A 27,414-nucleotide genomic window follows, 5' to 3' on the forward strand; every position below is an offset into this window, starting at 1 on the left:
TTCTCCCCTGGAAAAATACAACCGCATTGCATTGTGGTATACGGGAGTAACATGTAGGGAACATCGTATGTACCCTATTTTAAGCCTTTATTATGTCCATGATTTTAAGTCGATTTTAAATAGTGCCCTATATAGTGGACCACTGAGAATTCGAACACCCTACTAAATGGCGTGCACCCTATTTAGTGCACTACATCCATGATAGTGATCGATTTCGAACACAGCTACTGACACGATGAAGAGGGCAAAACGGAGTGCAGTATGGAGCCACTTTAAGTTGGTTAATGACGACAAAGACGCCAAATGCACAATATATATATATTTTAAAGTAGGCCTACAACTTAACGACTTCGTTGAATTACCACCTAAATGTGTCACATTCAGAAGGAAATTCAGCTTCTCAGAAGTATTGCCGCTTATCAATTAATCGATCATCGATCGATAAGATGAAACAACTATCGATTAATGAATTACTCGATAATTTGCATCCCTATAGCCATGTTTAATTGCATTAGCAGTCCAACACCTTTACACGCTCATAACTCTCACCTAGGCTATTTCCCTCTAACTGGCGCTAAGCCAGTTAGAGGGAAAAAGCCTCCCCTCCAAAACCATCAGTCCTTCCACCCTCTCAACCCTCTCCAACGGTTTGACTGACATCAAGACCTGGATGCAAAACATCTTTCTCAAACTCAACTCCAACAAATCCGAAATCCTCATCATTGGTCCTGACACCCTCACTCACTCCACTCAGAACTTCACCCTTAACATTGACGGCTCCACCATCACCCCCTCCACCAAAATCTGTAACCTTGGAGTTATCCTGGACCCCACTCTATACTTCCTCCCCCATGTTAACCATATTACCAAAACTGCCTTTTTCCACCTCCGAATCATCGCCCGCCTCCACCCCAACCTGTCAACTACCGCTGCTGCGACACAGCTGCACGCCTCCTCACTGGTGCCCGCTCCAGAGATCACATCACACCTGTCCTCCGTGAACTCCATTGGCTTCCAATTAAACACCGAATCAACTTCAAAATCTTACTCATCACCTACAAGGCCCTCAACAGCCTAGCCCCCCCCTACCTTGCCGACCTCCTCCATCACCACGCCCCCTCCCGATTCCTCAGGTCCATCTCTGCCAACCTGCTACAAGTTCCACGGACTGAGCGCTGGACTTGGGGTGATCGGGCCTTCTCATTTGCTGCCCCCACCTTTTGGAATTCACTCCCCTCCCACATCAAAGTCTCTCCAACCCTCTCTTCTTCTGCACTCAAATCTGCACTCAAAACATACCTTTTTACACTAGCCTTCCCCACCTAACTCCCACCTTATTCTTCATGTTTAACCTCTGTTTTTCTTTTATTCCTAGTCTGTTTTACATAGTTTTGATAGGGCAATATGTAAAGCGTCTTAGAGTAGGCCTACCATATTAAGGGCTATATAAATTTAATTTATTATTATTAATATTATTATTATTATTATCGTTGGTTGATATAACACTTTACACATTTCCCTTCTTTAGAGAAAGTCAAGAATCACGTGGTTGCAATTTACAATTCAGGACAGATAAAAAAAGTCGAATGGAAATGTATAGAAATATGGTTGACAACTTGTCAAAACATTTTGCATGCAAAGACTTATGCAATGAACTCATGTTGTGGGCGTGAGACTATTCAATAGTTTCCCATTGCAATACATTTTGATCAACATGACACATGCCATTGATAATGTAGGAAAGAGCAGAGAATTGTACATAATCATTTGCATGAATGTACCAAAGCGTTTGCAACTTGTTCAAAGAAATGAGAAACTGCTTTTTTGATGTGCCAAGTGACACAATGATGTGAAGATTGAACAGGTATTTTGAGAATTTCAATTCTGGTCTGCGAAAAACTGTAATATATATTTAGAATAATATATATTTTTTATAAATGAAATTACTTTTTAAGGAAACACTATTATCATTAACAAATATGTAAATAAAAGCACTTCTAAAGCTGCGCTAAATAACTTTTACGATAAACAAAGAGGGTAGCCTAAAATAAAACGGTAATAATAATTCTTCAAACAAGACAACTTGGTGCACTGTATTCCATTCAAAATATTATAATATATATACCTGTTTGCCACTAGAGGGCATTGTCCCTTTACAATACAAATCAGACGAGCAATGTTTAGCAATTAGTATTACAGACAGACAGACAGACAGACAGACAGACAGACAGACAGACAGACAGACAGACAGACAGACAGACAGACAGACAGACAGACAGACAGACAAATCGATCTATCGAAAGTCTTAGACAGTCAGACAGACAGGCAGGCAAATCGATCTATCGACAGACAGACAGACAGACAGACAGACAGACAGACAGACAGACAGACAGACAGACAGACAGACAGACAGACAGACAGACAAATCGACAGACAGACAGACAGACAGACAGACAGATGGATAGATGGACTTCGGATAGATGGATAGATATATAGATAGATATATAGATAGATAGAAGGATAGAAGGATAGAAGGATAGAAGGAGATGGATGGATGGATGGATGGAAAGGATGGATGGATGGATGGATAGATTGATAGATAGGCAGACCGAAAGACAGACCGAAAGACAGACAGATATATGGGAGTGCATCCTTGTATAGGGATAAACGTCATGTTGAGGTTGGCGTGTTGGACGTCCAGAACAGAACGTTCTAAGGTCCAATGGCAGTTAAGATTTATCCTTGACATTTTTTTTTCGATAGATGGATAGGTAGAGAGATAGGTAGAGAGATAGAGAGAGAGAGAGAGAGAGAGAGAGAGAGAGAGAGAGAGAGAGAGAGAGAGAGAGAGAGAGAGAGAGAGAGAGAGAGAGAGAGAGAGAGAGAGAGAGAGAGAGAGAGAGAGAGAGAGAGAGAGAGAGAGAGAGAGAGAGAGAGAGAGATAGATAGATAGATAGATAGATAGATAGATAGATAGATAGATAGATAGATAGATAGATAGATAGATAGATAGATAGATGGATATGTGGATATGTGGATAAATAGAAAGAAAGATAATTTGATAGATAGACGGGACGCTTCAATAGATTGATAGATAGACAGACCGAAAGACAGACTAATATATGGGGGTGCATCATTGTGTACGGATAAACGTCATGTTGAGGTTGGCGTGTTGGACGTCCAGAACGGAACGTTCTAAGGTCCAATAGCTGTCCTTGAAAATTTTAAATTATCTTTCTAGGAAGATATAATTTGATTATAGCAAATCTCTGAAACATGTTGTGGAAATTGGTGCTCTTCTTGGAATTCTGACTTCAATCGCAAATGTCAAATTAAAAAACTAATAATTAAATAATAATAGAATGATGTCAGGAAGTCTGGGGCCCCCTGCTTGAGCTGCTCCCCCCGCGACCCGACCCCGGATAAGCGGATGACGATGAGGAGGATGAGAATGATGTCAATCATTTTTTTTGTAAGTACATTCCACTAATGTGGTTAGCAGAGATAGTGCTGTGGATGCCTGTTGTCTGGTCTCCAACACACTGGACTTTGTTTACACCCCACAGTAAATTAGATTAAGCATTACCCTTGGCATTTAGCACACACACTCCCCACAATCTGGGCAGCAGTTATATAAATAAAAGCATTAGATGAGCCTCATACATAGCAGTCTTAAAGGTTGTGATAATGATTTATACTAAAACCATATTCCCAGTTGACAGACTCCCTTCAGGAACCACTCATTGAAACTGCCAGGGTTAGGGTCTGTCTGTCTGTCTGTCTGTCTGTCTGTCTGTCTGTCTGTCTGTCTGTCTGTCTGTCTGTCTGTCTGTCTGTCTGTCTGTCTGTCTGTCTGTCTGTCTGTCTGTCTGTCTGTCTGTCTGTCTGTCTGTCTGTCTGTCTGTCTGTCTGTCTGTCTGTCTGTCTGTCTCTCTCTCTGGTTCTGATCTCTAGGATCAGAACCACAACAAAACAGCTGTCCAGACACCCTAGAAAGAAGCACAACTGCGCATTCTAAATAAACTCCATATCCACTATCAACAGTAGCCTACATTTCACTCTGGATTGGTGTATGAAACCTGTGTCGTAAACGGGGGGAATCGCAATAGGATAGATTGATGGAGATAGATGTTCTGGAAGGGCCAGTGCGCTTGATGTAAAAACACATCACATTTAAAGGAATGTCCTCGTTTCCTAAATGGATCCGTAATGACGACATCGAAGAAAATACCCAGCCCTGTCATGTGAGAGAGAGTAGGCCTATACACATTATTGCAAATAAAACACTCAAGACTTCAAATCAAAGTTTTTTCCTAGTGACATCCTAAAAGAGTAGGCCAACATGTTTGCTATTATAATCGTTTGTTCATCATCGATTTTTATTTAATGTCCGCAAAAAGTCCCTGTTCAATCTCGTCGTCCAATAGTTCGAGCCATAGACGTCGGGTGTTGTAGGAGGCTAGTTGAGCTGGAGGCATGGCCGTGTACGTGAAGGGGGCGTTCCCTCCAGACCTGCTGAGCTCCGAGGTCACCGCCGTCAGACACGTTCTCGCCCGCTACGGAGAGAGGAGCACCGAGCAAGGACGTCACGTCACAGCGGGATATTCCTCCTCGCGATGCCTTCCGTGGAAAGACTTTACTGAGAATACAAGCTGACTAAAGACAAAATAAAACCTTAGGCTTGTTGTATTCTATTCTCATATACTATCTGCCGTGTTCCTCTGTGTATGAGGCTGATCTAGCGTCGCGCCTGGTCTCGCCGTCTCTGCGCGTGTCTCAACGTAGACCCGGCCGGCTTTGTTCGATTTTTGACAGCAGTAGCCTCTACTCGTTACCGCTACCGACATGGACCGTTCAGAGAGGGACAACCGATCAGACGAGGAAACCGAATACGAAGAGGAGGAGATGGATCCTAGGATCCAGGTAAGTGTTACGGTAACGATAGTATGCCTATTTGAGATTGTAATGGTTCTGTTATTCAATTGCAGAGCCAAAGGGGTCCATTGGGTTCAAGAATACCGTGATCGGCACGTTGAGTCTGATGATTTATAGGTTATTATAATGCCTATTTTAAATGGTTTGCAGCCATGACTCAATGGCCCATTTATTTACCCAGGCAGTCTCGTCTCCTTGATAGTAATATCGCCAATATGAAGGCATCGAAATGCATTGCAATTGGTCTAAAAGCTAAATCTTCTGTCGGAGTTGGGGTTCTAGTCGTTCCTTAACATTAACTGCAAACCAATTTAGGTTAAACTTAATTATAGGATCAGATATATTAACCCCACTTGCAATCATCTGTCAAATTCTGATCTCTGTCTCCTGTCCTTCTGTTTCCTCTCACTCAGGGAGAGCTGGAGAAACTTAACCAGTCCACAGACGCCATCAACAGATGTGAAACTGAACTGGAGGTGAGCTTGATAAACACACACACACACACACACACACACACACACACACACACACACACACACACACACACACACACACACACACACACACACACACACACACACACACACACACACACACACACACACCCCCATTAGCAAGGTGAAGATGTAGTCAACTGAATACAATTATTTATTTTTGTCCTTTGTGATGTAGGCCTACTCATACTTCAGTGCCCTCAGTTGCACACAGCCACTAGTGACAACTCCTTATCATGCTCTTTTGAGATTGAATCACACACACACACACACACACACACACACACACACACACACACACACACACACACACACACACACACACACACACACACACACACACACACACACACACAGCCTTTCCCTGATAAAACCCATTTGAAAAGACACCACAGGATCATGGCATTGGAACACATTTTGTTCACATTTTGTCCTTTGAAGAAGTACGTGTGCATCAGATATCTTGACATCAGATGAGATGGTACAGCGTAGGACATTATGGGCGTACTTGAAACTGTACTTGAAAGTGTATTTAATAATATGCACATTCTAACTATTATTATTTTATCTGTTTGTTTTAATGGGCCACTGTATATCAGTGCTTTATATTTGGAAATAAGTGCAGTGGTTTATTATTGTACTATAAGTTAGTTTCTGAATGGTTCATGCTCACTTAATCTTGCTCTACTTAACTGCTCAAACGGGTTATGAGCGTTGAGGTGGGACGTCAAAGTAATTTATAAAACTAAAGAAGTGTGCCCGTTAGTGTAACGGCATGTGCTGTCATGGGGATTTGGCTCATGAAAATGATTCATGGTGTGGCCTTTGGATGCTGTGTAGTGGAAATAACTGAGTGTAGCTCACGATCAGCCTACATTATGGCGATTTACAGAGGATAAAGTCCTGCAAAATCCTGCACACGAGGCTAGCAGTTTTTCTGGATGAGGTGGATTGGAAGATTTACACGCTGGTCTGTGTGTGTATGTGTGTTACTCACGCCAATGTTACTGTCATTATATATGTGTTACAGTGTATGATTGCTTGTTTCCTTGACACAGGGAGAGACATAGCAATTTGTTGAGGACATGGCTGAGAACTTGCGTATACGCTATAGTTGTCTGGATTTTAAATGAAACACGCAGTGTACATTGTGTGTAAGACGCTGATGTTGTGGTATCCAAATGTTTATTTGTACCGATGCAGTGTTCTTTGATACAGTGTAAATACAGAAGTCATGTGATATCCTCTTATCAAGCCTGTTGGTCTGTTGGTCTTGCTGACCTTTTTATACATGGGCCAGCAGTTCTGAAATCTTTACTCAATCATGACAAAATATTTTAATAGAATTCCACAGAATAGGAGAACAAAAAAACAACATCTAAAAAAGCAGTTTTCTCTGAACTCTTCCAGCTTCCAAAAACCTACTGTAGGCTTGGGTAAAATATAATGCATGTCATGACATATTCCGATAACCTTTCTCGTATTGTTCCCTCTTCGGCTGCTGAAGGCGTTCTGATGTAGTCGGATGAAAGTTGTGTAATTGAATTAAGTAAGATGACCTCCCAGCTGGCCAGGTCCCTTATCTCTGGTCTGCTACATTAAGAAAATATGGCGCTGTTCTTTACCCTTTTTGGGTACATGACGCATGACTCTGAATTCTGCGTATTTATGTTCTCATGTTTGGTATAGACTACAATCTTTTACAGTAGTTAGTTTGACCTAGGAACAATGTAACCTTTATGAAGGTGATTCCAATCAGAACAACACAGACTTAGTTTACCGCGTTTTGCCAAAACGTAGATTTCCCTCGGACTGATTTGTTTGAGGTTTGTGTCCACATCACTGTTGTTTAAGCTCTGCCAAAATCTTCTTGGAAAAATATCAGCAGCAACCCCTGCAAAATCTCTTATTTTCTGCTAAATAACTTTAGAATAGCCATTAGTTAATAGTTTAACCATTGAAGAATATGTTGGTCTATTCCATGTCCTCAAAGACATTTGTGGGACTTTGATACATCTATTTTTATGTTTGGATCATTTGTGTTGTCATTTGGCTATGATCATGGGTTTGGTGTCCTCAACAAAATCTTGGCTTTCCTGGCGGGACTCGAACTGCTCAGTGGAACTGTTCCCTCACCCGGTCTCTTGTTCCCCGTCAGAGCGCCAGGCAGAGGTTCCGCTCTGTGCTGGTGGAGGCCACCCTGAAGCTGGACGAGCTGCTGAAGAAGATCGGGAAGGCAGTGGACGAGTCCAAGCCCTACTGGGAGGCCCGCAGGGTGGCTAGACAGGTGAGGACGTGTGTGTGTGTGTGTGTGTGTGTGTGTGTGTGTGTGTGTGTGTGTGTGTGTGTGTGTGTGTGTGTGTGTGTGTGTGTGTGTGTGTGTGTGTGTGTGTGTGTGTGTGTGTGTGTGTGTTGGTTGTAGGGAGGTCAGGGGTAAAGTATAGAAATTTCTCTTTCTAAAAAAGTACCAACTAATGTACGTTTTACACCTTTAATTGGTGTTTTTACTTTGTTGTGGTCGACTCTTGAAAGGACTGTTTGTCGAGGAACCGATTATTAAGGTGAATTAAGTCTTTGATTGTGTACTGAGCCTAAGGTTCGGTCACTTCGGGCCGGACCTTATCCTCATTTTGGTAAATACCGGTACTCACCCATAATGTGTCGCGCATTAATGCTCAACTATACCAACAATGTTTCTATTTAGAGCCCACACAGCTGTGAAGCCTCAAAGAGAAAGTGTTCAGGAGATCCCCAGGTGGGACAAAGCACTTCTATTTTCAGTTTGTTCCCACACCCTATTTTCTCTTTAATTGGTCTCAGTTTTAAGACATGATGAGCGGGGGGTTCGGGAGGGGGTGTAGACACTTGCACTTCCATGGAAGTAACTTTAAGTTGATGATTAAGTTGCAAGATGGCATGAAAGTGTGTTTCATAATCAAACAGTTTGACTCTTTTTCCAACCGGAAAGTCCAGCCTGTGTCACTGATGGGACCAACTTTTTCACTTAGAAAGAGAGCTACTCAAGGGCACTGATCTCATTACAACTAACACCACAAACAACAAACATGGACCACAAACATGGAGGGTTTCATTAGTTTAAAATATTTATTAATGAATCACTGTCTGGGGGGGGGACATAAACAAAAACTTCAAAAAGGTGTTTGTGTGGCTTCTAATAAATATGTATTTTCAATAATATACATTTAGAAATAATTTATATTGGGGGACATACTTCATGTTTTGCAAAAGTTGGAAGGGACATAGCTAAACCTATACTACCGTTGGATAGATTTAAGTAAATATTCAGAGAATATGTGAATACTGGAACCTGTAGAAATAGTTCACCTTAATCACTATAAGCATTGACCCAAGTACTGTATTTAGAGGGAAACAGCTGGCGTGCTGTGTGCAGTCATTGGTTTCTAAAGGCGCTACCTGCGGCGACACAAGCTGAACTAGCTACTGTTCATTGAACTTCCCCAAGGCATGACTATATGTCATGACTGAGGAACTGACACCAGTTCCTCTCTGTCTACCTGCTGCTAGGTAGAAATCCCACCCAAAAATAGATGTTCATTTGAACGGCCCTATTCGTAGTATTTTAGCACCATTGTGCGCGCATCCGTTCTCTTATTGTGTCGTACAGTATTTGAGCATTAGCGTAGAATTAGCTTACATTTCCCCAAATCAGCAGCATAAAAGAACAGTGGAAGAATGTTAAGCATACTCTGCTGACTTAACAGGTGTCACCGCTATCGCTCAAGGTCTATTTATGTTGTTATTCAAATATAACGAGGACCAAATCCTCCTGGGCTTAGAGCTAAGCGTGATCACCCCGCCCAACCGCGATAGCTTTTCTTTAAAGGCACCCAGTGCAACTTTATGTAAACATTCAATGAAAAATAAACATTCAATTTCTAGTCTTTTTTACACGTAGTAAGTTTCAATAACTCCATACCATTACATATCGACATTCAAGGAGCAAAGATGAGACGTCGTTGTGTGGTGAGAACTGATAGAAAATCGTAAACAACAACAATCGCCGGTGGGGAGAAGCCATTTTTCCATTGACTGGAAGCCTGCTTTATTTATTGTAGGTTACAAAAAATAAAGAAAATGGCGGCATTGTTGTTGTTATCGATTTTGTATCAGTTCTCACCACACAACGACGTCTGATCTTTGCTGCTTAAATGTCGGTATGTAATGGTATGGAGTTATTGAAACTTACTACGTGTAAAAAAGACTAGAAATTGAATGTTCATTTTTAAGCCTCGAAAGTTGCACTGGGTGCCTTTAACACAGTAGAGATCAAGAGATATTTCCGGTCGCTCTCTAAGGCCCCGTCCACACGAAGCCGAAACGGGCGAAACCGTTACGGTTTCGATCTATCCGGTTTCGAAGTATCTCCGTAAAGACGAAGCCAAGCGAAACCGGATAGATCTGTAGAAACGCTGTAGTAAACATTCCAGGCCCATAAGGGGCGCTGCTTCTGGTACACAAATCCAGAAGAAGAAGAGGCGAGCATGCGCATAAAGGCTGCCCCCCGAACCACTAACAACACAAACAAACAGCTCTTCTACGATGGCGAACTAGATTCTCAATAAATAATGGCTTAGCAACCCAACAAGGGACATGATATGCTGCAGAACGATTACAAGCTTGTAGTCCGCCATCATCTTTTTTGTTGTGATTTCTGAGACTCCGCGGGCTTAAGAGCCATTGGCTAGGAGGTCGAGGGGTGGGGCGATGACGTCATGGTTTGCGGTTTCAGTCGGTTTCAGGCGTCCACACGAAACCAAAACGAAACCGGATAGATTTGAAACCACCTCCGAGGGTGGTTTCAGAAGTTTGCAGTTTCGGTCAGCGGATTCGCCGGCTTCGTGTGGACGGAAGGCCGAACCGTACAAGACCTTTGCGGTTTCGCCATGAAATCGGCTTCGTGTGGACGGGGCCTAAGGCACTGGTGGTTATTCAAATAAAACGAATTGTTGAGACCAGCACACTAGATCTATTAGTAAACACATGGTTGGGTTTTTCCCTATCCTCCATGCGTCTCATGGCAGAAAAGATAGCAGCTGATGTGAGGACAACATGTTCTGCTTTCAGTAGTTTCGCCTTGCTTTCTCTAATTTCACACTCACACATAATCGCTGTCCTCCCTCTCTCTGCAGCAGTACACTGCAGTTGTACTGAAGGTTTTATGGCAATCTCTTTCCCGCTCTAAACTTTGACCGACCGTTCTGGTTGAGGCGTTTTCACCTCTGATTTAGGAGCCACAGATTTTTGCCAAATGATGTTTCTTTCTCACTGTTCAAATTATGAAATGTTGCCACTTGTTTCTCTCTGATCATACATTCCTTTGAAAGTGACATTTTTTACTCTTTATATTATTCTATATTAGATATATATTTGTACATTGACAATATCCTGTGGCGTTGAAGATATATTTCTTCCAAAGATGTACTAATATTATTTATTAAATGCATATATATTCAAGATGTAGAAGAAGGATGAAGGATCAAACCAAGATTCAATACCTTACATTAAATTGTAATATGCATCAGTATGGCATCAAGCATTATTTAAAGCATGATATCATTATCAAATCTAATTAAAAACCAAACTTCTGTTATAATATCATGTGATTGTCTTCTCGTTAACACTCATCCCTCATCCTAATTGGTAAAATAATCCAAATGGTATGTCTTGATGTTTGGAGGATTTACTTTTAATTGTAATATAACAGTGTTTTGGAGCGACTCTGGGAAATGAAGTATGGGATCAATTCCATACTTCCTTCCCTTTCTCCCATATCCTTTCCTTATTTGTGTACCTCTCCAACTGGCTCTTGCCATACATTATGTCATTCATCATGATTTCAAGTCCACACACACACACACTAGAGCTGTAGCGATGCGTCGATGACGTTGACGTCAAATTTCTCCGTCAACGATTTTCGACGGAGAAATGGACGAAAGTCACAATAAAGGAAAATGTCTGCGCACGAAATCATCAAAGGTATGGAAATACTTCAAGTTAAGTCCTAAACGGAAAGGTGTTGTGATTTGCACTCTTTGCCAAATGGAGTTGGCATATCACAAGAGCACGACAGCAATGCTCCGTGTAAGAATAAAATACCCAGCCTGTCAAGAATCGGTGGCCGCTTCATTCCATCATATTCCGACCTATAAGCAGACTCACTGTCGGTCAAAGTGAAGGGTCATGCCCCCGAGAGCGCATCGGACCTGGAGGGAACGTATCACCTGTGCTCCTCGGTCTGGGAGCCGACAGCAGGAAAGATGTAACTCGTAGTTGGAGGCGGAGCGCAAGAGAGTATGCGCGCACATTTTTTTCATGTCCCTTTACGGGTTCCGTATTAAATAAAGTATATTATTAAGATTTTTTTGGTATTTATTTGAGATACATTATGGTTTTTATTAATCGAGCAACAGAAAAATAAATAAAAAAAACGTCCAATTGGTCATTAGATTAGTCGACTAATCGATAAAATAATCGCCCGATTAATCGTTTGATAAATAATCGTTTACCCCCAGCCTTAACACACACACACACACACACACACACACACACACACACACACACACACACACACACACACACACACACACACACACACACACACACACACACACACACACACATTCTATTTGCTTTCAATTTGTGGTTTTAAATTACAATTAGGGCATTTAGCAGACGCTTTTATCCAAAGCGACTTACATCGGTTAATTGACACACCGACGGCAGAGTCAATCATGCAAGGCGACAGCCAGCTCGTCAAGAGCAGTTAGGGTTAAGTGTCTTGCTCAGGGACACATCAACACTCAGCAAGGAGGAGCCGGGGATCGAACTAGCAACCTTTCGGTTACAAGGCCTAAAAAAAAAAAAAGTTTGGTTCCTGTTGGTTGTCAGTTGAGGTCATGGGTAGGTAGGGAATTTATTTTATTTTTTTATTTTATTTTTTCCAGCGGCAGCGAATGATAGGTAGGTTGTTTTCATTTAAAAACGAGAAAATTCGCTCATCCTTGTACAGAATGAAGAGGTGCTGTACCAAAACGTGATTATAGTTTGCATAAAAAAAAAGTAAAAAAAATCTTTTTTTTTTAAAGCTCATAAAATAATTTGGGTCGCACATAAATTGACAGGGTCGGTCGGAAACCGGAACCAAACAAAAAAATTTTTTAGGCCCAATACAACTGCTCTACCTCCTGAGCTAAGCCGACCCAAATTGGTACGTCTTTGTTTCAAAATCAGATATATCAAGACAGCCCAACAGTACAGATCGGTTTTTATTAGATCCTCTCTCTCTATGTATATGTATATACACAGTAAATATATGTATATGAGACTGTCTATCAGTCTTTCCAAGGTCTCCCTCCCATGATAAGCCACCTGTTTGCCGTACCAGATAAGAGTCTGACTAGCCAGGGAGTGGTGACTGTGGCTGGACCATGTCTTGGGGTAACCCTCGCCGGGAAATACACAAATAGCAGCCACACTATTGTGTAATGAGCACTTCACTCTTTACCCATGTTTAGCTACGAGTGTATTTAGCTGACTCCATCTGTCAGAATGACTCAACCACTTCTGTAGAATATGCTGGCCAACAAGGGTGGGTCGGTAGGCCAGCTCTATTTAATATATTGTTACATTATAATGTAACTGGAGACTAACAATGTTTTTTGGGGAGGGTATAATGGGGAAGAGTTGTACTTTACAGTTAAAAAGGAGATCCAATTGATGATACACAAGACTATTAACTATTTACTATTTACTCAGACACTTGTATCCAAAGTGGCTTACAGTGATCTGCTTAAGTAGCGAAGCAGGTTGATGTGAGGGCATCTTGCCCAAGGATGCCAAAAGGTAGCCTGTCAAGTGTAGGTTTGAACCTAGATCCAGAGATAACGCTGCAGGGTTCACATTCAAATAAAACCAAATAGGCTTTTTTAGGGTTCCTCCACATTAAGAGATCATTCAAGCAGTGACTCAGCAAAGGTTGGGGGGGAGTGTTAAAAGGTGTATTTCACTGCAGAGATACACAGGCAGTGAATGGTTGACTTTGCACATTTTAAAGTGCAGAGTTAGGGGAACACACAGCTGAAGTTGCAATAAGTACGTAATTTACAGAAGTGTTTTTTATCAACTATTTTGATTCATTATGAAATGTGAATTGCGCCATTTCTGTTCGTAAGTCGTATCTTATTATTTCAGAACATTTTGTAGGCTATAAAACAAAATTAATTACACATAATTCTCCTTTGTTTGTCAGTGGCTCTGATGCTTTCAGGATTTTATGCTAGTGTGAAGGCTGACTTTTATTTCATCTCATGGAGGTTATTTTAAAGACCCTTGGACTAGAAACATGGAAATGAAATGAAAACCTTGAGAATATGTTCATGTCTCCTGTTTAGTGTGTGTATTGAGAAAGGATCAGGAGGATTTAAGCAGAAGGCGAACAAGACACAGACAGTAAAAAGAACAAAGTCCCTGTGCACAGCCTTTTGATTCTCAGGTGCTGGTGATGTGCAGCCAACAATAATATAAAGCAAAAAAAAGTCTAAAAAACCGCACACTGGTAAGCTGATTTATTTATGTCAACGACGCTTTCGCTGTTGCTTCGTCAGGTTCACTCTTCTAGGCGCAGACAGTATTGACTAAAGGTCGAATTCAAGATAGCCAGAAGATGGAAACACGTCCATTGAAGCCGGCAGAAAGGTTGACTCGGAGACAGACGGACAGAAAAGCCAACAGTCGGGTAAACGGGCTGTTTCAGCCCAGAGCCCAATTCAGTTTATTTGTTCCTGATGCACACTTTAGACATACGCACGCACGCACGTGTGTGTGCGCACACTTCCCTGTTGTCCTGGTAGCAGAGGTTGACAATACTGTGGATGGCCCATCTGTGGCCTTTAGCTTGATGCTAATACATTCCCTCTGTCTGTATGTCTCACTCACTCACTCACTCACTCACTCACTCACTCACTCACTCACAATGTTCCTTCATTTGCTAAATACTAACCTCTGTTTACATTTTTTTTTTACAGTTTGATTTGTTTGGTTCATTATTGGTCAGAATGTTTGTGTACGTCAACTTCACATGTCTTTCAGAGCCTATTCGCTGTAACGTGACCTACTTCTAGCAGCAAATAGGTCATACATTTAGGAGGATTGCGTTTTGATTCTTCAGGATTTGATGAGATTGATCGGTTGAAACTAAACCAAGTGAGGACAAGTAAACATCATTGAACACATTTCAGCCATTGGGGGACAACATTGATTTGATTTGGTTTTGAAATCGCTGAATTCTTTTGGAAACCTTGACGATCGGGAGCACACCAAAATTGTTAAGTGTTGTATGTCAACAACATGACCAAATGTGGAAATGGAGGATGAGAACTTAAGTGCCACCCTAATCGGTCCTCCATCTGACCAAATCTGCCACTCTGTGGGTGTGAAAGTAGCTTTGGTTTCGAAAGTAGTGAACCTCAATGTGTGGATGTGTCACTCTTTGAAAGCCATGATGCTAAACACAGACATTGTGCGCTATTCATGAAGTCCAGCTTGGCTACACCTAGACTTGTGACCGAAGGAACAAAACTCCTAGCCCTGCTCAATGGAAAAATGCCTCACCACTGATCGCAGTGGGGATTGGTGATTGGTTTATTGCCAGGTTATCTATTACACATAAATAATTAGTTGTTGTGGTTTGGTGCTTTAAAGAACACATTACCTTCATTCCATTATTATCCTTGTCAATAATTTAAGTGCATTCATCTTGTGTATGAACAAGACAAACCGTCCACCATGGCATCAACTTCGGCCAATGACAAGAGTCTAACATTGGCTTGCTTAGCCTGACGGGCAGCCAAAGCAACCATGGGATGCACCATTTGCAATTGTACATCTAAATATAAGAAGGGATGACCTACATTTTCTCAAAGTCTCGACATCTCCTGTGTAATCTAAATAAAAGATTAGACTGCATGCTGTGCAGCACAGCCTGTAATATATTATTACCATTGCTTGCTAGTCATAAGCGTCCACTGTCCTACTTCTGGAGCCAGGATGTCTCTCGGTTATATTGGCCATGAAGGGCCATAAAAACGGAGGAAAACATTGCTACTGGTGCACTATGCTCAGGCTCACTGACCTTACTAGGCTGGTCGTTGTTTATCAACCACCCAACTTTCTTGACAAAAGAATAACCGTTTTCAAACCTGACAAAACGTGTTAACAGGCTGTGGCTAGCCAACAATGGCAATGCTAACAGGACCCAGAATATCGGCTTAAAATTCCTGAGGTCCCCAATTGGGCATTTTAACAGTGATTAATTATCATTCGTGATGAGTAGATTTAAATCAGTTTGTTGTGCTGTGATTCTGCAACTTCCATTTGCTTTCATGAGGTCAACCTACAGTTCTTGTCTTTCTACCCCCTTTTCCTTTTCTCTTCTTCCAGTTTCGAATTGCTACCACTCTACTCCCTCTCTCATCAAATTTTTCAACTTCTTCTTCCACTTCTCTCATATATCCTGAACTAACTCCCAAGCACTTTTCCCCTCTCTTCTGTTAAAAGAACAAGAAGAGGTGTTTGATACAACATGTATCAGATGTGAATGTGTGAGATATTCCCCTGAGGTCCATAGTGTGATGAGTTCTGGTGAGTAATAAAAAAAGTCCACAGAAGCAGTTTTCCTTCCATATTATTTTGCCTGGGACTGGGGGCCAGTCATAGGACGAGTTGGTGCGATATGATAGTTGCTTCTGTTGTTACTGTTTTACCGAAGAATCCACTACTGTCTCTGCCTCCCTTTCTATCGTGTTCTCTCTCTCTCTCTCTCTCTCTCTCTCTCTCTCTCTCTCTCTCTCTCTCTCTCTCTCTCTCTCTCTCTCTCTCTCTCTCTCTCTCTCTCTCTCTCTCTCTCTCTCTCTCTCTCTCTCTCTCTCTCTCTCTCTCTCTCTCTCTCTCTCTCTCTCACATCATGCAGCTGTTAGCCGTGATGCTAAAAAGGGAACAGAATCAGCATGAAGTGCTAATGACAGCTAGCGCCCCAGTCTGTCACGCTGAACATCAAGGGAGGAACATCGAGGCACTAAAAATGAGCTTTTTAGGAACTGATGCAGAGAACTTTCTTCTCTCCATCACTCTCCCACTCTATCTTTTTCTCGCCCCCTGCTCTCTCTCTCTTTTCTATTAATCATCTCCATCTGTTCTCTGCTTCAGTGTTGCTGTCATTGCTCTTACATCTTCCTCTTTATGCTATGCCTTTTGTTTTCCCGTAAACATCACAATCAATCTGCATCCGATCCACCTCAACCGTGTTTATTATATACAATATATTAAGTAGGCTCATACCAAATATAGTAAATGTCTCAAATATTACAATACAGGCCTCCAGGCCTTACAGTACATGCAATAACTGCTTTCTTTAGTCTGAGATTCATCACCCTGCATGCAGAGTAAGAGTTCTCCACTGCTTGATTTGTTATTATTAGTTTGTTCCTATAACTATATGTGGCTCCTAAGAAAGGTTAATGAAGGCTTAGGCAGAAGCTTAGATAGCTTGACAAAAGTGCTTCTTTCTTTCTTTCTTCCTTTTTCTTTGGTGCCTTTGGCGAACAAACGAGCACTGAGGAAAGTAGGGCAAGAAGTTGAACGAGACAGATTTATAAGCAAAACCGAACTGCTGTTCCTATCCTATGGAATATTGCTCTCCAAAGAGATGTGCAGTGTATGTTTCTCTTTTTGTCATGCTGGTAGTTTGTGGGCATGTTGCTCGAGGTTGACTGGAGACATTAGGGGCCCTATTTTAACGGTCTGAAACGCAAGTGGGAAGCGCAAAGCGCAAGTAGCTTTGTGGGCGGTTCTACGGCGCTATCGCTATTTTACAGGCGGATAAATGACACTTGCGTCGCGGCGCAAGTGTCAAAAGGGTTGGTCTGAAGCAGCCTAGTTACCCGTAGGTGTGGTTTGGGCGTAACGTCCAACAAACCAATGAGAGTGCCAGCTCCCATCCCCTTTAAGCGCATTTGAATCGGACGAGTTGATATTTTGACAGCGCGTCTGCAGTCTCCGATGAGACAGATGCACATGAATTTCAAACTGCAAATGGCTCAGTTTATTGCCAAATAATATGGCCTAATTCACACATGGAATAAGGGGTTTTCTTCCACAACTTCAGAAATACTGAGTCCTCAAATACATTTCGGCAAAGAAAACGTATATGAATTAACATATGCGGTATGTGGTTCTATTTAATGATATAGGCCTACGCAATACATTATAAACATTGTTTCTTATCAGTATTGTATGCTATCCTAATATGCATGTGTCCCCGCAGTAATAGACATTGCCATTGATTGTATTATGCGTTACGTGTTTAGTTTGCGTGTGTTTAAACAGAGCACACACGCGCGCCCGCATTCATTCATTCTTTTTAACACTCACTCGCGGTAAAACAATGTTTTTCACGATCAAATACTCATCAATCCTAAAAGTTATGGGCATGTAGGCCTACACGATGTCTCTGTCAAGAAAATATGTGTTTGCTGTACGGTGCAGATGCATTGATTTAAAAGTAGCCTACAACTTATTACCGCTGCATCAGCTATTCTTTCCCAAATAATTTACCAAGAATGTGCGGCTAGGTAGATGGGAGAAGCAAAGTGTATGCGCGAGGTGCACAAGCAATCCCTATGCATCGCATGCGCATGTATGCATGCGCCCTTAAAATAGCATCTGAACAACGCGCCACTGACTTTAAACCAGGTATTTCCTGGTCAGTAGCGCAATGGTATTCAGAAACGGCAAAATACCGTTTGCGCCAGAACACGCCTCCTCCTTCCGCCGAACCGCCCCTTGGGGCGCATGATCAATCCCTAATTTACCGGCGAGTGGCGGTGGTGGGAAAAGAACGCTCTGCGCCAGTTGTAAACTAGCAATGACACATGCGCCAGTGACTAAGTCACTTGCGCCGGATGCAAGATAGGGCCCTAGAGGTTTGGACCCAACAACCTACTTTAGTCTTTAACCCATTCAGACCGGATCACGCATACGTGTGTATTTACCTTTAAGACCGGAACACGCATCTATGCGTAGTTACCATTGAGACCGGGAAACGCGTCTGTGTCATTTTCAGCAATGCAGTCTTTTTCAAGGCACATGACCAGTTATACTCACTGTGATTGGTTGATATATTCTTGGGTTGAGCGAACGAGATGCTTGGGATTTTTTTTAAATTAATAGCAAAGCATTCTATTGGTCAAAATACACGTGGATCATGTTTTAGTCAGTGGGACGTTTAAACTTTAAATCGCCGAAGCGATCGAATATGGCAGATTCGAGTGAAGGTAGTGACATCGAAGACACTGAATTAGATAACTTAGATGAATTAGATAACTTGGAAGAAAATATTTTACCATCTGATCGCGTGGTAAGAGAGCAATGGATTCAAGCGATGTTTGGGGAAGAAGAGGATTTGAGCGAGTTTGAAGGCTTCGCGAACGAGTGGAAGAGTGGCAACTTTCACTCGCGGGAAAAGATTCCATTCAATCGCCAACCTGGCATAAAGATCGAGCTGCCAATGCCAGATGTTATAACACCGGTGCATGTATTCTCCCATATCTTCACGTAAGAAATGTGGATGCGTCTTATAACGCAAACCAACCTCTATGCTGAGCAATGCTAATAATGGATGATTTGGATAATAATATGATACATAAAAACAATACAAATGACAATTATAGATTATTCTTACGATAATAATTCATGCCTGATGATAATGATTTGATCCTGAACTAATTACAATACGTTATGTCACAAGTCACTGATAATAATGGATGATTATGGATAATAATATGATGATAATATGATCCATCAAAATAATACAACAAAGAAAATGAACATTAATTAAAATTGAAATTATTAGGTAAAGAAGAAGTAACCCTCTGTTTTGTTTTGTTCTATATCTGTGTTTCAGTGTCTATCACTTGTCACTTTGGTACCTCAAAAGTATGACATAGAAGCAGATCTGTATTGATTTTCAAAATGTTCTTGATGTTTTTGATGTCTATTGATTTTTTAAAAATATGCAGTTGAAGTTTATGGCCAAGCAAGTCAGTCAAGTTGACAGCCAAAGAATTAATCTCTCAAATGCCTTTTACCTGATGTTTTTATCTGCTATAGAGCCTGAGAAATTAAGGTTTTATTAGGCGTTGACAAACTTTGAACATTGTTCTGAAAACCTTCAGGTTTTGAGAGGGGGTTTACAGAAAAGTTCTTAGGCATAAAAAGGCCTTTTTTAGCAGGCGTTTTAGGCCTAAATGGGTTAAGGTAACGGCCCAGCTGAAAGTGAATCACGCATCATGGAAGGTCATTTCTATATATTTTAAAGCAATCAGCCATACTCTTTGGCAATAACAAGATGGGGCGATACGACTCCACAGCCGTTCATTTCAAAACATGACTGAGTTAGAGAGATCAAACAGAGCCGTGCCAGGCCGGTTGTGATGCGTGGTTTGATTCTGCCAAGTTGAGCACAACAACAGCAAGACTTGAACAACAACATCGTGGCCTTGTTACTTTGATCCATCCCCGTCTTCTCTGTCAGACTACGGCATGTCATCAAGTGATTTACACATCAGAGCAAAAACAGCAAAACACAGTTTACGAGGATAAAAACAAAATCAAAGGTTGTTAGAAATGTTGAATTATTATGTCTTTATATAATCTGTGAGGGGGATAGTGACAGTGATCACCTAAATATAGACATGAAGAAAGATCGGTTCAAAATCTCCCAGCCTTGTTTTAACTTAAGATCGATTTTAAGGACCATGTTTGTTTACTGTGGATCATCTCATCTTTTATTTTAAGAGCCCCATAAATGCAGACCTTGTTTTTTCTCGGTGGGTGTGACATATTTTCTTCTCAAATTACTCCTAGATGTTTGTATGGCAAACGTTGACCCGAAAGCAATGGTCATTCCATACAGTACGATAACTGGACTACATGAGGTCATATTTGCAGATGCAAAAACCTGAAGCATGAACTGCAATGATGTGGTTGTGTTGCTTGATTATAATTGATAACGTTTAACGTTTGAGCGTGCATATGAAATACTGGACACTTTACTGTATAATGGTGATGGATAACTAACGTTCGACCTACTCTGATTGCTGAGTCGCATTAGTTAGTTTGTCCTGTCTCTGGGGCAATCCACCACTTTGCTTCCTGCTTCCTCCCCCCACCTCACACGACATTGATACGTTCCATAAATCGCACGACTAAGTCTCTGTGTTCATGTAGACCATGAGCAACACACAAATTAAATGGAGCTCACCCTACATTGCCATAGGCGCACACATGCAGACACACAGACACAAACCTGGTTGCTTTGCTTCTTTGGCAAGATCTGGCAACACTGGTGGACAGTAGTAGTCACACATCTCCCGGACAAGGACTGAGACTGTGCATGGTTCGCTGCGTTAGCATGTTGTGTGGCTGTGCTGCTAATGCTATTAACCCGTAGCACGGGGTGATGTCATAAGGTCGCGAAATGCGCTGGGCTTGCAGGACATTCCGGAGGGAGGTTTGGACTCGTGTCCCATCTGTAGAGGTGGCTTCTCATTATGCTGCATAATTCATAACCGCAACTTTGGTTTGTTTCTTTTTGCCATACTGCCTGTTTCTGGATGCGGATCATAGTTTGTTTGGACTGAATCTTCTTCAATCATTTTGAATTCTCTGAGAGTAGAGGAACCTAGGGCAATGTTCCAGCTGGGTAATATATTAAACCTGTGAACAGAGGGACCAGCTTTGTTTTCCTTTTGTGTGATTAACAAAGATCACAAACAAATGAAGGTACACTGTGACGCTGGGCGTCAAACCTGGAATTAAGGAGACCAGTGTCACTAGTAGATTCTGCTTATGCATGGCTGTCAACAGTAGGCTGAATCATTTACTTTAGGGCGTTCTATTCATATAGTAATTTACCAGACGCCGTTATCCAAAGCGACTTGCAGTGGATTCACATGCATGCTGGGAGGTTATTGAAGCCTTCAGGTATCATTGTAGACTGCGGAAATTGGGACGTGAAACCCCAGTAGCTTTTGGCTGGCAACCCAACACCCAACTGACTTCACCTCACTATCCCCTGAGTCTGACCTCTATCAGATCCCCACACAGGCTGGATTACGTCCGACGGTAGTTTCTGCGCAGGCTGTAAATAATGCCGCTGTTTTCTTCCAAAACGCATTGTGCTCGTGCTCAATCTTGTGTTAGGTCTGTCTGTAAATACCGGCACTAATCCAATCTTTGCTGTTAGTGGTGTCTTATGCAAGTATGGCTCCACAACACAGGGGCCTCCGGATATAGCACAGACAGTTCACTGGGTTTACCAGAAAATCGAACTGGAGCTTCTTGAACTTTTGCACAGATTTGGTAGGTCGGCTGCTTTTTAATAAACGAGTAGAACTTAGTTGGATTGGAACCCATTTGCTTATAGAAGGATCAAATTGAACTAATGAGTTTTACTTGTTTATCGATTTAGGTTAATTTGGGATTCATTCTCATTGATCTGTAAAACATTTGCTGACATGTAATAATTTAAAATGATCAATTATACTTAAAATAATGAATCTCCATCCCCCTCCGTGCCTCCCCTCCAGGCCCAGCTAGAGGCCCAGAAGGCCACCCAGGACTTCCAGAGGGCGGCGGAGGTGCTGCGGGCCGCCAAGGAGACCATCTCCCTGGCCGAGCAGCGGCTGCTGGAGGAGGACCACAGGCAGTTCGACTCGGCCTGGCAGGAGATGCTCAACCACGCCACCCAGCGGGTGAGCCTGGGGGCTGGGAGTAGGCGTGAGTGAGTCTGAGTGTAGGAACGTGTGAGAGAGTTAGTTTTGTATGGATGAGAGTGTTTGTGCGGGTTAACCATCTGGTTTATTTTCAGGAAAAGGGAATGATTGGGTGTAATGTGTTACTAAGTACAATTAATATAAATATGAAATATAACTGAGCCAAACTAAAATGAATCCAATCCAAGTGAAAGAACATAATGGAGGGGTTGAAGCCTGTGTAGCTCTACAAACTATGCTCAGTAAAAGGTTCACGTTCAGAGTGGTCAGGGATGCATCCTGAGAGGGATTGACGTTGTGGGCTGTGATTGGCTGTCCCAGGTGATGGAGGCGGAGCACACCAAGACTCGGAGTGAGCTGGTGCACAAGGAGACGGCGGCCAAGTACACCGCCGCCATGAGTCACATGAAACAGCTGGAGAAGAAACTCAAACGCACCATCAACAAGTCCAAGTGAGCCCCCCCTCCCCTTTATTATTTAATTGGTCATATTTGGACCCAGTGTTTTATGCCAATGCTTTCATAGATTGTTCTTATCCATATCGGACTATTGAGGTTACACAGGTTCAGTTGACATCGGTTTCAGTTATGAAATGTGGTTTACAAACCCGAGAATTCAATACAGAATCAAAACTGTTTCTGAGGAAAAATAAAGATAAAGTCAGGCGTTTAATGAGAAGTCTTACTCAAGATATTTTCCTTGTCTAAAATATCTGATGATTGAGCTGTGGCAATGCTAAATCAGCAATTTAACCTCCTGGCTTTCTCTTACATATGTTGCACATTTGATAAATAATGAAAACGTTGACAAGGCAATCAAAGTCACAAGATGATGTCCAACTTCAAATTCAAATGACATGTACATGTGGAGCATAGTATAAAGGGAAAACATTGAGCGAGTAGTACCTTTTTTGGGCTAGTCTATGCAGTCTACTCCTTCTATTATCTAAGCTGGAGGTAAAAAGTGTGTAAAATGTATGTTACTATGTTCTGCATTTCCATCTATCTATCTCAGCCAAGCCCTCACCCTCTCTCGTTCGCTCGTGTTCTCGGCACACTGGTGGTTACCATGGTAATAATGTAGGCCTACTGCAGCTGCGTGCTCTTTTCTAGGTTACATGCTTTATTTTTGTTTTATATAATCCCTTTCTTTCCTCTCTCCCTTTACACAGGCCATACTTTGAGATGAAGGCTAAATATTACCTGCAGCTAGAGGTATGTATATGCACCACTGTGTGTCATTAACCCTTTACAGTCCTTTACAGTCCTACAGACATTTTAAATGGCTTGTATAGTTCAAGACGGTACTAAACAGTGCTGCAATAAAACACTGTGGGAATTCAGCTTGACATTGGAATTCTGAGACGCAGTTTACGCAGGCCCGTTTCATGTGTTTGTGTGTGTGTGTGTGTGTGTGTGTGTGTGTGTGTGTGTGTGTGTGTGTGTGTGTGTGTGTGAGTGTGTGTGTGTGTGCGTGTGCGCATAAAATATGTACTTCTCGTTAATCTCGGTTCCACTGTATTCAAAGTTCCCCGTTTTGGAGACGGAACCTCTTTTAACAGAACCTCTTCTGTCTCTCCCTCCTCCCCCCCCCCTCCCCTGCAGCACTTGAAGCAGAAGGTGGATGACCTGCAGGCCAGGCTCTGCCAGGCCAAGGGCCAGTACAAGGGGGCCCTCAGAAGCCTGGAGGTGATCTCAGACCAGATCCACGAGCGCCGCCGCTCCAGTGCCATGGGCCCGCGGGGCCGGGGCGTCGGTGCAGAGGTGGACGGTGTTGCCTCGGAGACGGACGAAGGCTCTAGTAAGTCCAGACCGCTGTCCTCTCAGAAGGTGGAGGGCCGGTGTGTGTCTGTGTCTGTCTGTCTGTCTGTCTGTGATTAGACCTGCCGTCCACTGCAGCACTGGCATTTGTCTCCAAGGGCGTCAGTTTGTTTTTAGAAGTGGTGGGGACAATAACCATAAGCTTGAGTGTGGTCTGAAAAGTGCTGGGTACCCTTATGTAAGCTATTCATCCATTCAACGCTGCATTACAATATGCTGTACAGTGTATTGTCAGGTGTTGAAATTATTTGAATACTGGTTCGGAAAATTAGTATTTGAAGCTTAAATCAGTATTCGGAGCTTCGTTATTTTTTTTTTTCCACGCACGTGACTTTACCAGAGCGAGGGAGGGAGGCAAACTATAAGCGTCAGCGACACCAAGCAGAGAAGCGAGAGAGGTGGAGGAAGAATAGATATCTTGTTTCCCTTTACTTTATAACACAACATTAGCGGGATCTCTGGAGGAAAAGTAATACTTAAAACCTTAGCTTAGTTGTTTGTTTACGTTCGCTGTACAGACAAACAATGCCAGACTGTAAAGGGGGTAGGAAATGAAACGAGGTACTGAGCATCAGCCTTCTGAAGACGAGCAAGGGCTGCTGGTAGCATATGTTATGCTGCATTAAAAAAAGAAGAAAAATACAAGCACCCAGAGGAGAATTGCATCTGCCAAATCCTGACCACCAGTAAACACTTGCGAAGGACCAATGTAGACTTCACTCGTTACAACATCATAAGAAAATTGTCCGCAAATAAAATCCCCTTCAGTTTAGGATAATCACACAGGTTATGCGAGAACATATTCATGTCAGGATAGGCCTACCGGGCTCCAAGTCGTCACATATCTCAATCAGACAAAACCAACTATAACCACATTGGCATAGCAATCGCACCGTGTGTAGCTGCTACTAGCTGCAATCTATATATACAATGCATACTAACTGGAGCACCAACCAGAATCAGATCACAATCGCTTCGGACCGTGGGTAACCTTTGGCCAGGTCATCACGATTCACGAGCAAACAGAACCAGCAGCAAAGTTTACGTAAACCAATTTCTTACCTTATGTGGCCCTCCACATGCAGGCTAGATGATGTATCCATATCGATATCCAGTGTCACAAACATGCTTTTTATAGGAAGCAAAAGGACCGGCTATTTTCTGAATAAAAATGTCAATTTTGGCTGTCTGTCTTGAAACTTCTCCAGTGCGTTCACACCAAACGCAACGGGACGACAAGATCCCATACAAAGTGAACGTATAGACGCGTATCGGGCGGATTTTTTTGATTTGTCGCGCCACACTTTCGCCGTGCACAGGCGAGCGCGTTCACGAGGATTTGTGGCGCGACAAATTTAAACTTTGACACGAATTTCGCGTGATGACAGCCAATCAGCGTTCAACAGCGTGGCCACTGAGTGACATGTGTAACGTAACAGCCAATCAGCGTTCAACCGTCAAACTGAGTGCAGTGCAGTCCGGGGTGTACTGCAGCATGGAGGAGAAAGTGATTGTTGCCGTTTGCGACTCTCGGAGCTCTATATATAATAGTATATAATATAATATAATTGTATATATAATATCACGGCCAAAAGCTCTGTGTGCCTCCGGATGGCCGTAGCGCGGGGAGCTCATAGGGATTGGGCTTCTCGGGAGTCGGGGTTTGTTTACCGGCGTTGCTATGGGTTCCTATGGGTTCCGGTCTTGTGTGTTCCAACGGTTATTAGGTAGGCCTATCTAATAAATGATGTCTTCGAGCGCGCCTATCGCATGATTTTAGACTCGACGATTTCGGTTGAGTATGTGGGGATTTTTTCAGTCGCAATTGGTTTGCACATTTTTAAAACTGGTGGGGACAAAATTCGTATTTCAAATAGTGGGGGGGACATGTCCCCCCCGTAATCGACGCCTATGTTTGTCTCTCAGGTTATTGGTCTGCGCGTGGTTATGCCCTGTTTACACCTACCCGATAGTGGGCCCCGATGGTGCCCGATGGCTAAATCAGCAGCTATCGTTATAACATCGGCAAATAGCGTGGTTGCATCGGGAAACACCGTTACTCTTCCCGGGAACATCGTTAGACAACGGGAAGAAACGGGAAGAAATGCTCAATGATCGGGCAACAACGGGCAACATCGGCAAAGAACGAACATGTTTGTTAATTTTGGGTCTATCGGGGTAGAATCGGTTACCAGGTGTTGCTATGGGCTAATCGGCTATAATCGGGAATAGAACGGGAGTACAACGTAAGACATCGCAAATCGTTCGGGAATTTTCCTGGGCACATCGGCTATATTCGTTAATCTTCCGCGCTTTATCGTGTTTTATCGTCTTTATATCGGCAACCTCAACACACGAAAGACCCTCGAGAACCCTAGACAAATAACGATTGTGAGTGACCAGATTGTGTTAAGGAAGACCCTCAATCTGCCACTTATAATAATAATAATAATACATTTAATTTAGAGGCGCCTTTCAAGACACCCAAGGTCACCTTACAGAGCATATAGTCATCATTCAAAACTATGTAAAACAGACTAGGAATAAAAGGAAAACAGAGGTTAAACATGAAGAATAATAATAATTAATAACACTCAAAGACGCCTAAAGTGAAGGGGGGACCTCACTAACCACCACCAATATGTAGCACCCACTTGGGTATAAATAGGGGGGTGATGGATGGATGTCCTACTTTTATAATTACAGGGTACTTCGCCCATTTAGAACCGGCGTTCTATTATTATAAAATCGCTATTGTAATATAAATAAATATATAAATAAATATCAGTCTAAACCAGTCTCCCCTTTGCCTTCTCCCGAAATGACGCCAAATGACGCCAAACGCGTCATTTGACGTGTTTGGCGTCATTCGAAATGACGTCAAATGACGCCAAACGCACTTCGGGTGTCTTCCCTGGCATACATCGTTATGTTATCGTTATAACATCGGGTATGTGTAAATGCTACCCCGATAAATTGACCCGATCATACATTTTTAGCCCGATGTCACCCGAATCACCCCCACTTCCACGGGACTCTCTAAATCGACGCCACTTCGACCTGGGCGGGACTTTACGTCCTACGTCACTCGCTATGGGTGTGCATGTGTGCGCATAGCCGTCACTCGCGATGGGTGTGCATGTGAGAAAGGTTTCGGCTTTAGTGTCTATGGGTTGGTAATAACGGTTCTGATGATTTTTCTGATGGAAAAGTGGTCTTTTATTTCCATAATCTTTGTTCAGTGAACGCATAAACCCGTTAGTTAGTTAGCAGTTAAACAAAATGCGATCTCTT

The 27,414-nt window shown here is 42.5% G+C and overlaps 1 protein-coding gene across 2 annotated transcripts in view; it reads left to right on the plus strand.

Moving 5' to 3' along the window:
* The first annotated feature begins 4,340 nt into the window (after window positions 1-4,340).
* Window positions 4,341-27,414, plus strand: part of sh3bp5b (SH3-domain binding protein 5b (BTK-associated)) — a 31,502-nt gene continuing 8,428 nt past the window's right edge. For both annotated transcript variants that reach the window (XM_060064594.1, XM_060064595.1), the window contains exons 1-7: window positions 4,341-4,923; window positions 5,349-5,411; window positions 7,588-7,716; window positions 22,115-22,279; window positions 22,622-22,752; window positions 23,472-23,514; window positions 23,905-24,100. In XM_060064594.1, coding sequence (XP_059920577.1) covers window positions 4,846-4,923; window positions 5,349-5,411; window positions 7,588-7,716; window positions 22,115-22,279; window positions 22,622-22,752; window positions 23,472-23,514; window positions 23,905-24,100 — 805 coding nt within the window. In that variant the 5' untranslated portion in view covers window positions 4,341-4,845. The remainder of the gene's footprint in view (window positions 4,924-5,348; window positions 5,412-7,587; window positions 7,717-22,114; window positions 22,280-22,621; window positions 22,753-23,471; window positions 23,515-23,904; window positions 24,101-27,414) is intronic.

Source organism: Gadus macrocephalus, chromosome 11 (genome assembly GCF_031168955.1).
Source record: "Gadus macrocephalus chromosome 11, ASM3116895v1".
NCBI lineage: Eukaryota > Metazoa > Chordata > Actinopteri > Gadiformes > Gadidae > Gadus > Gadus macrocephalus.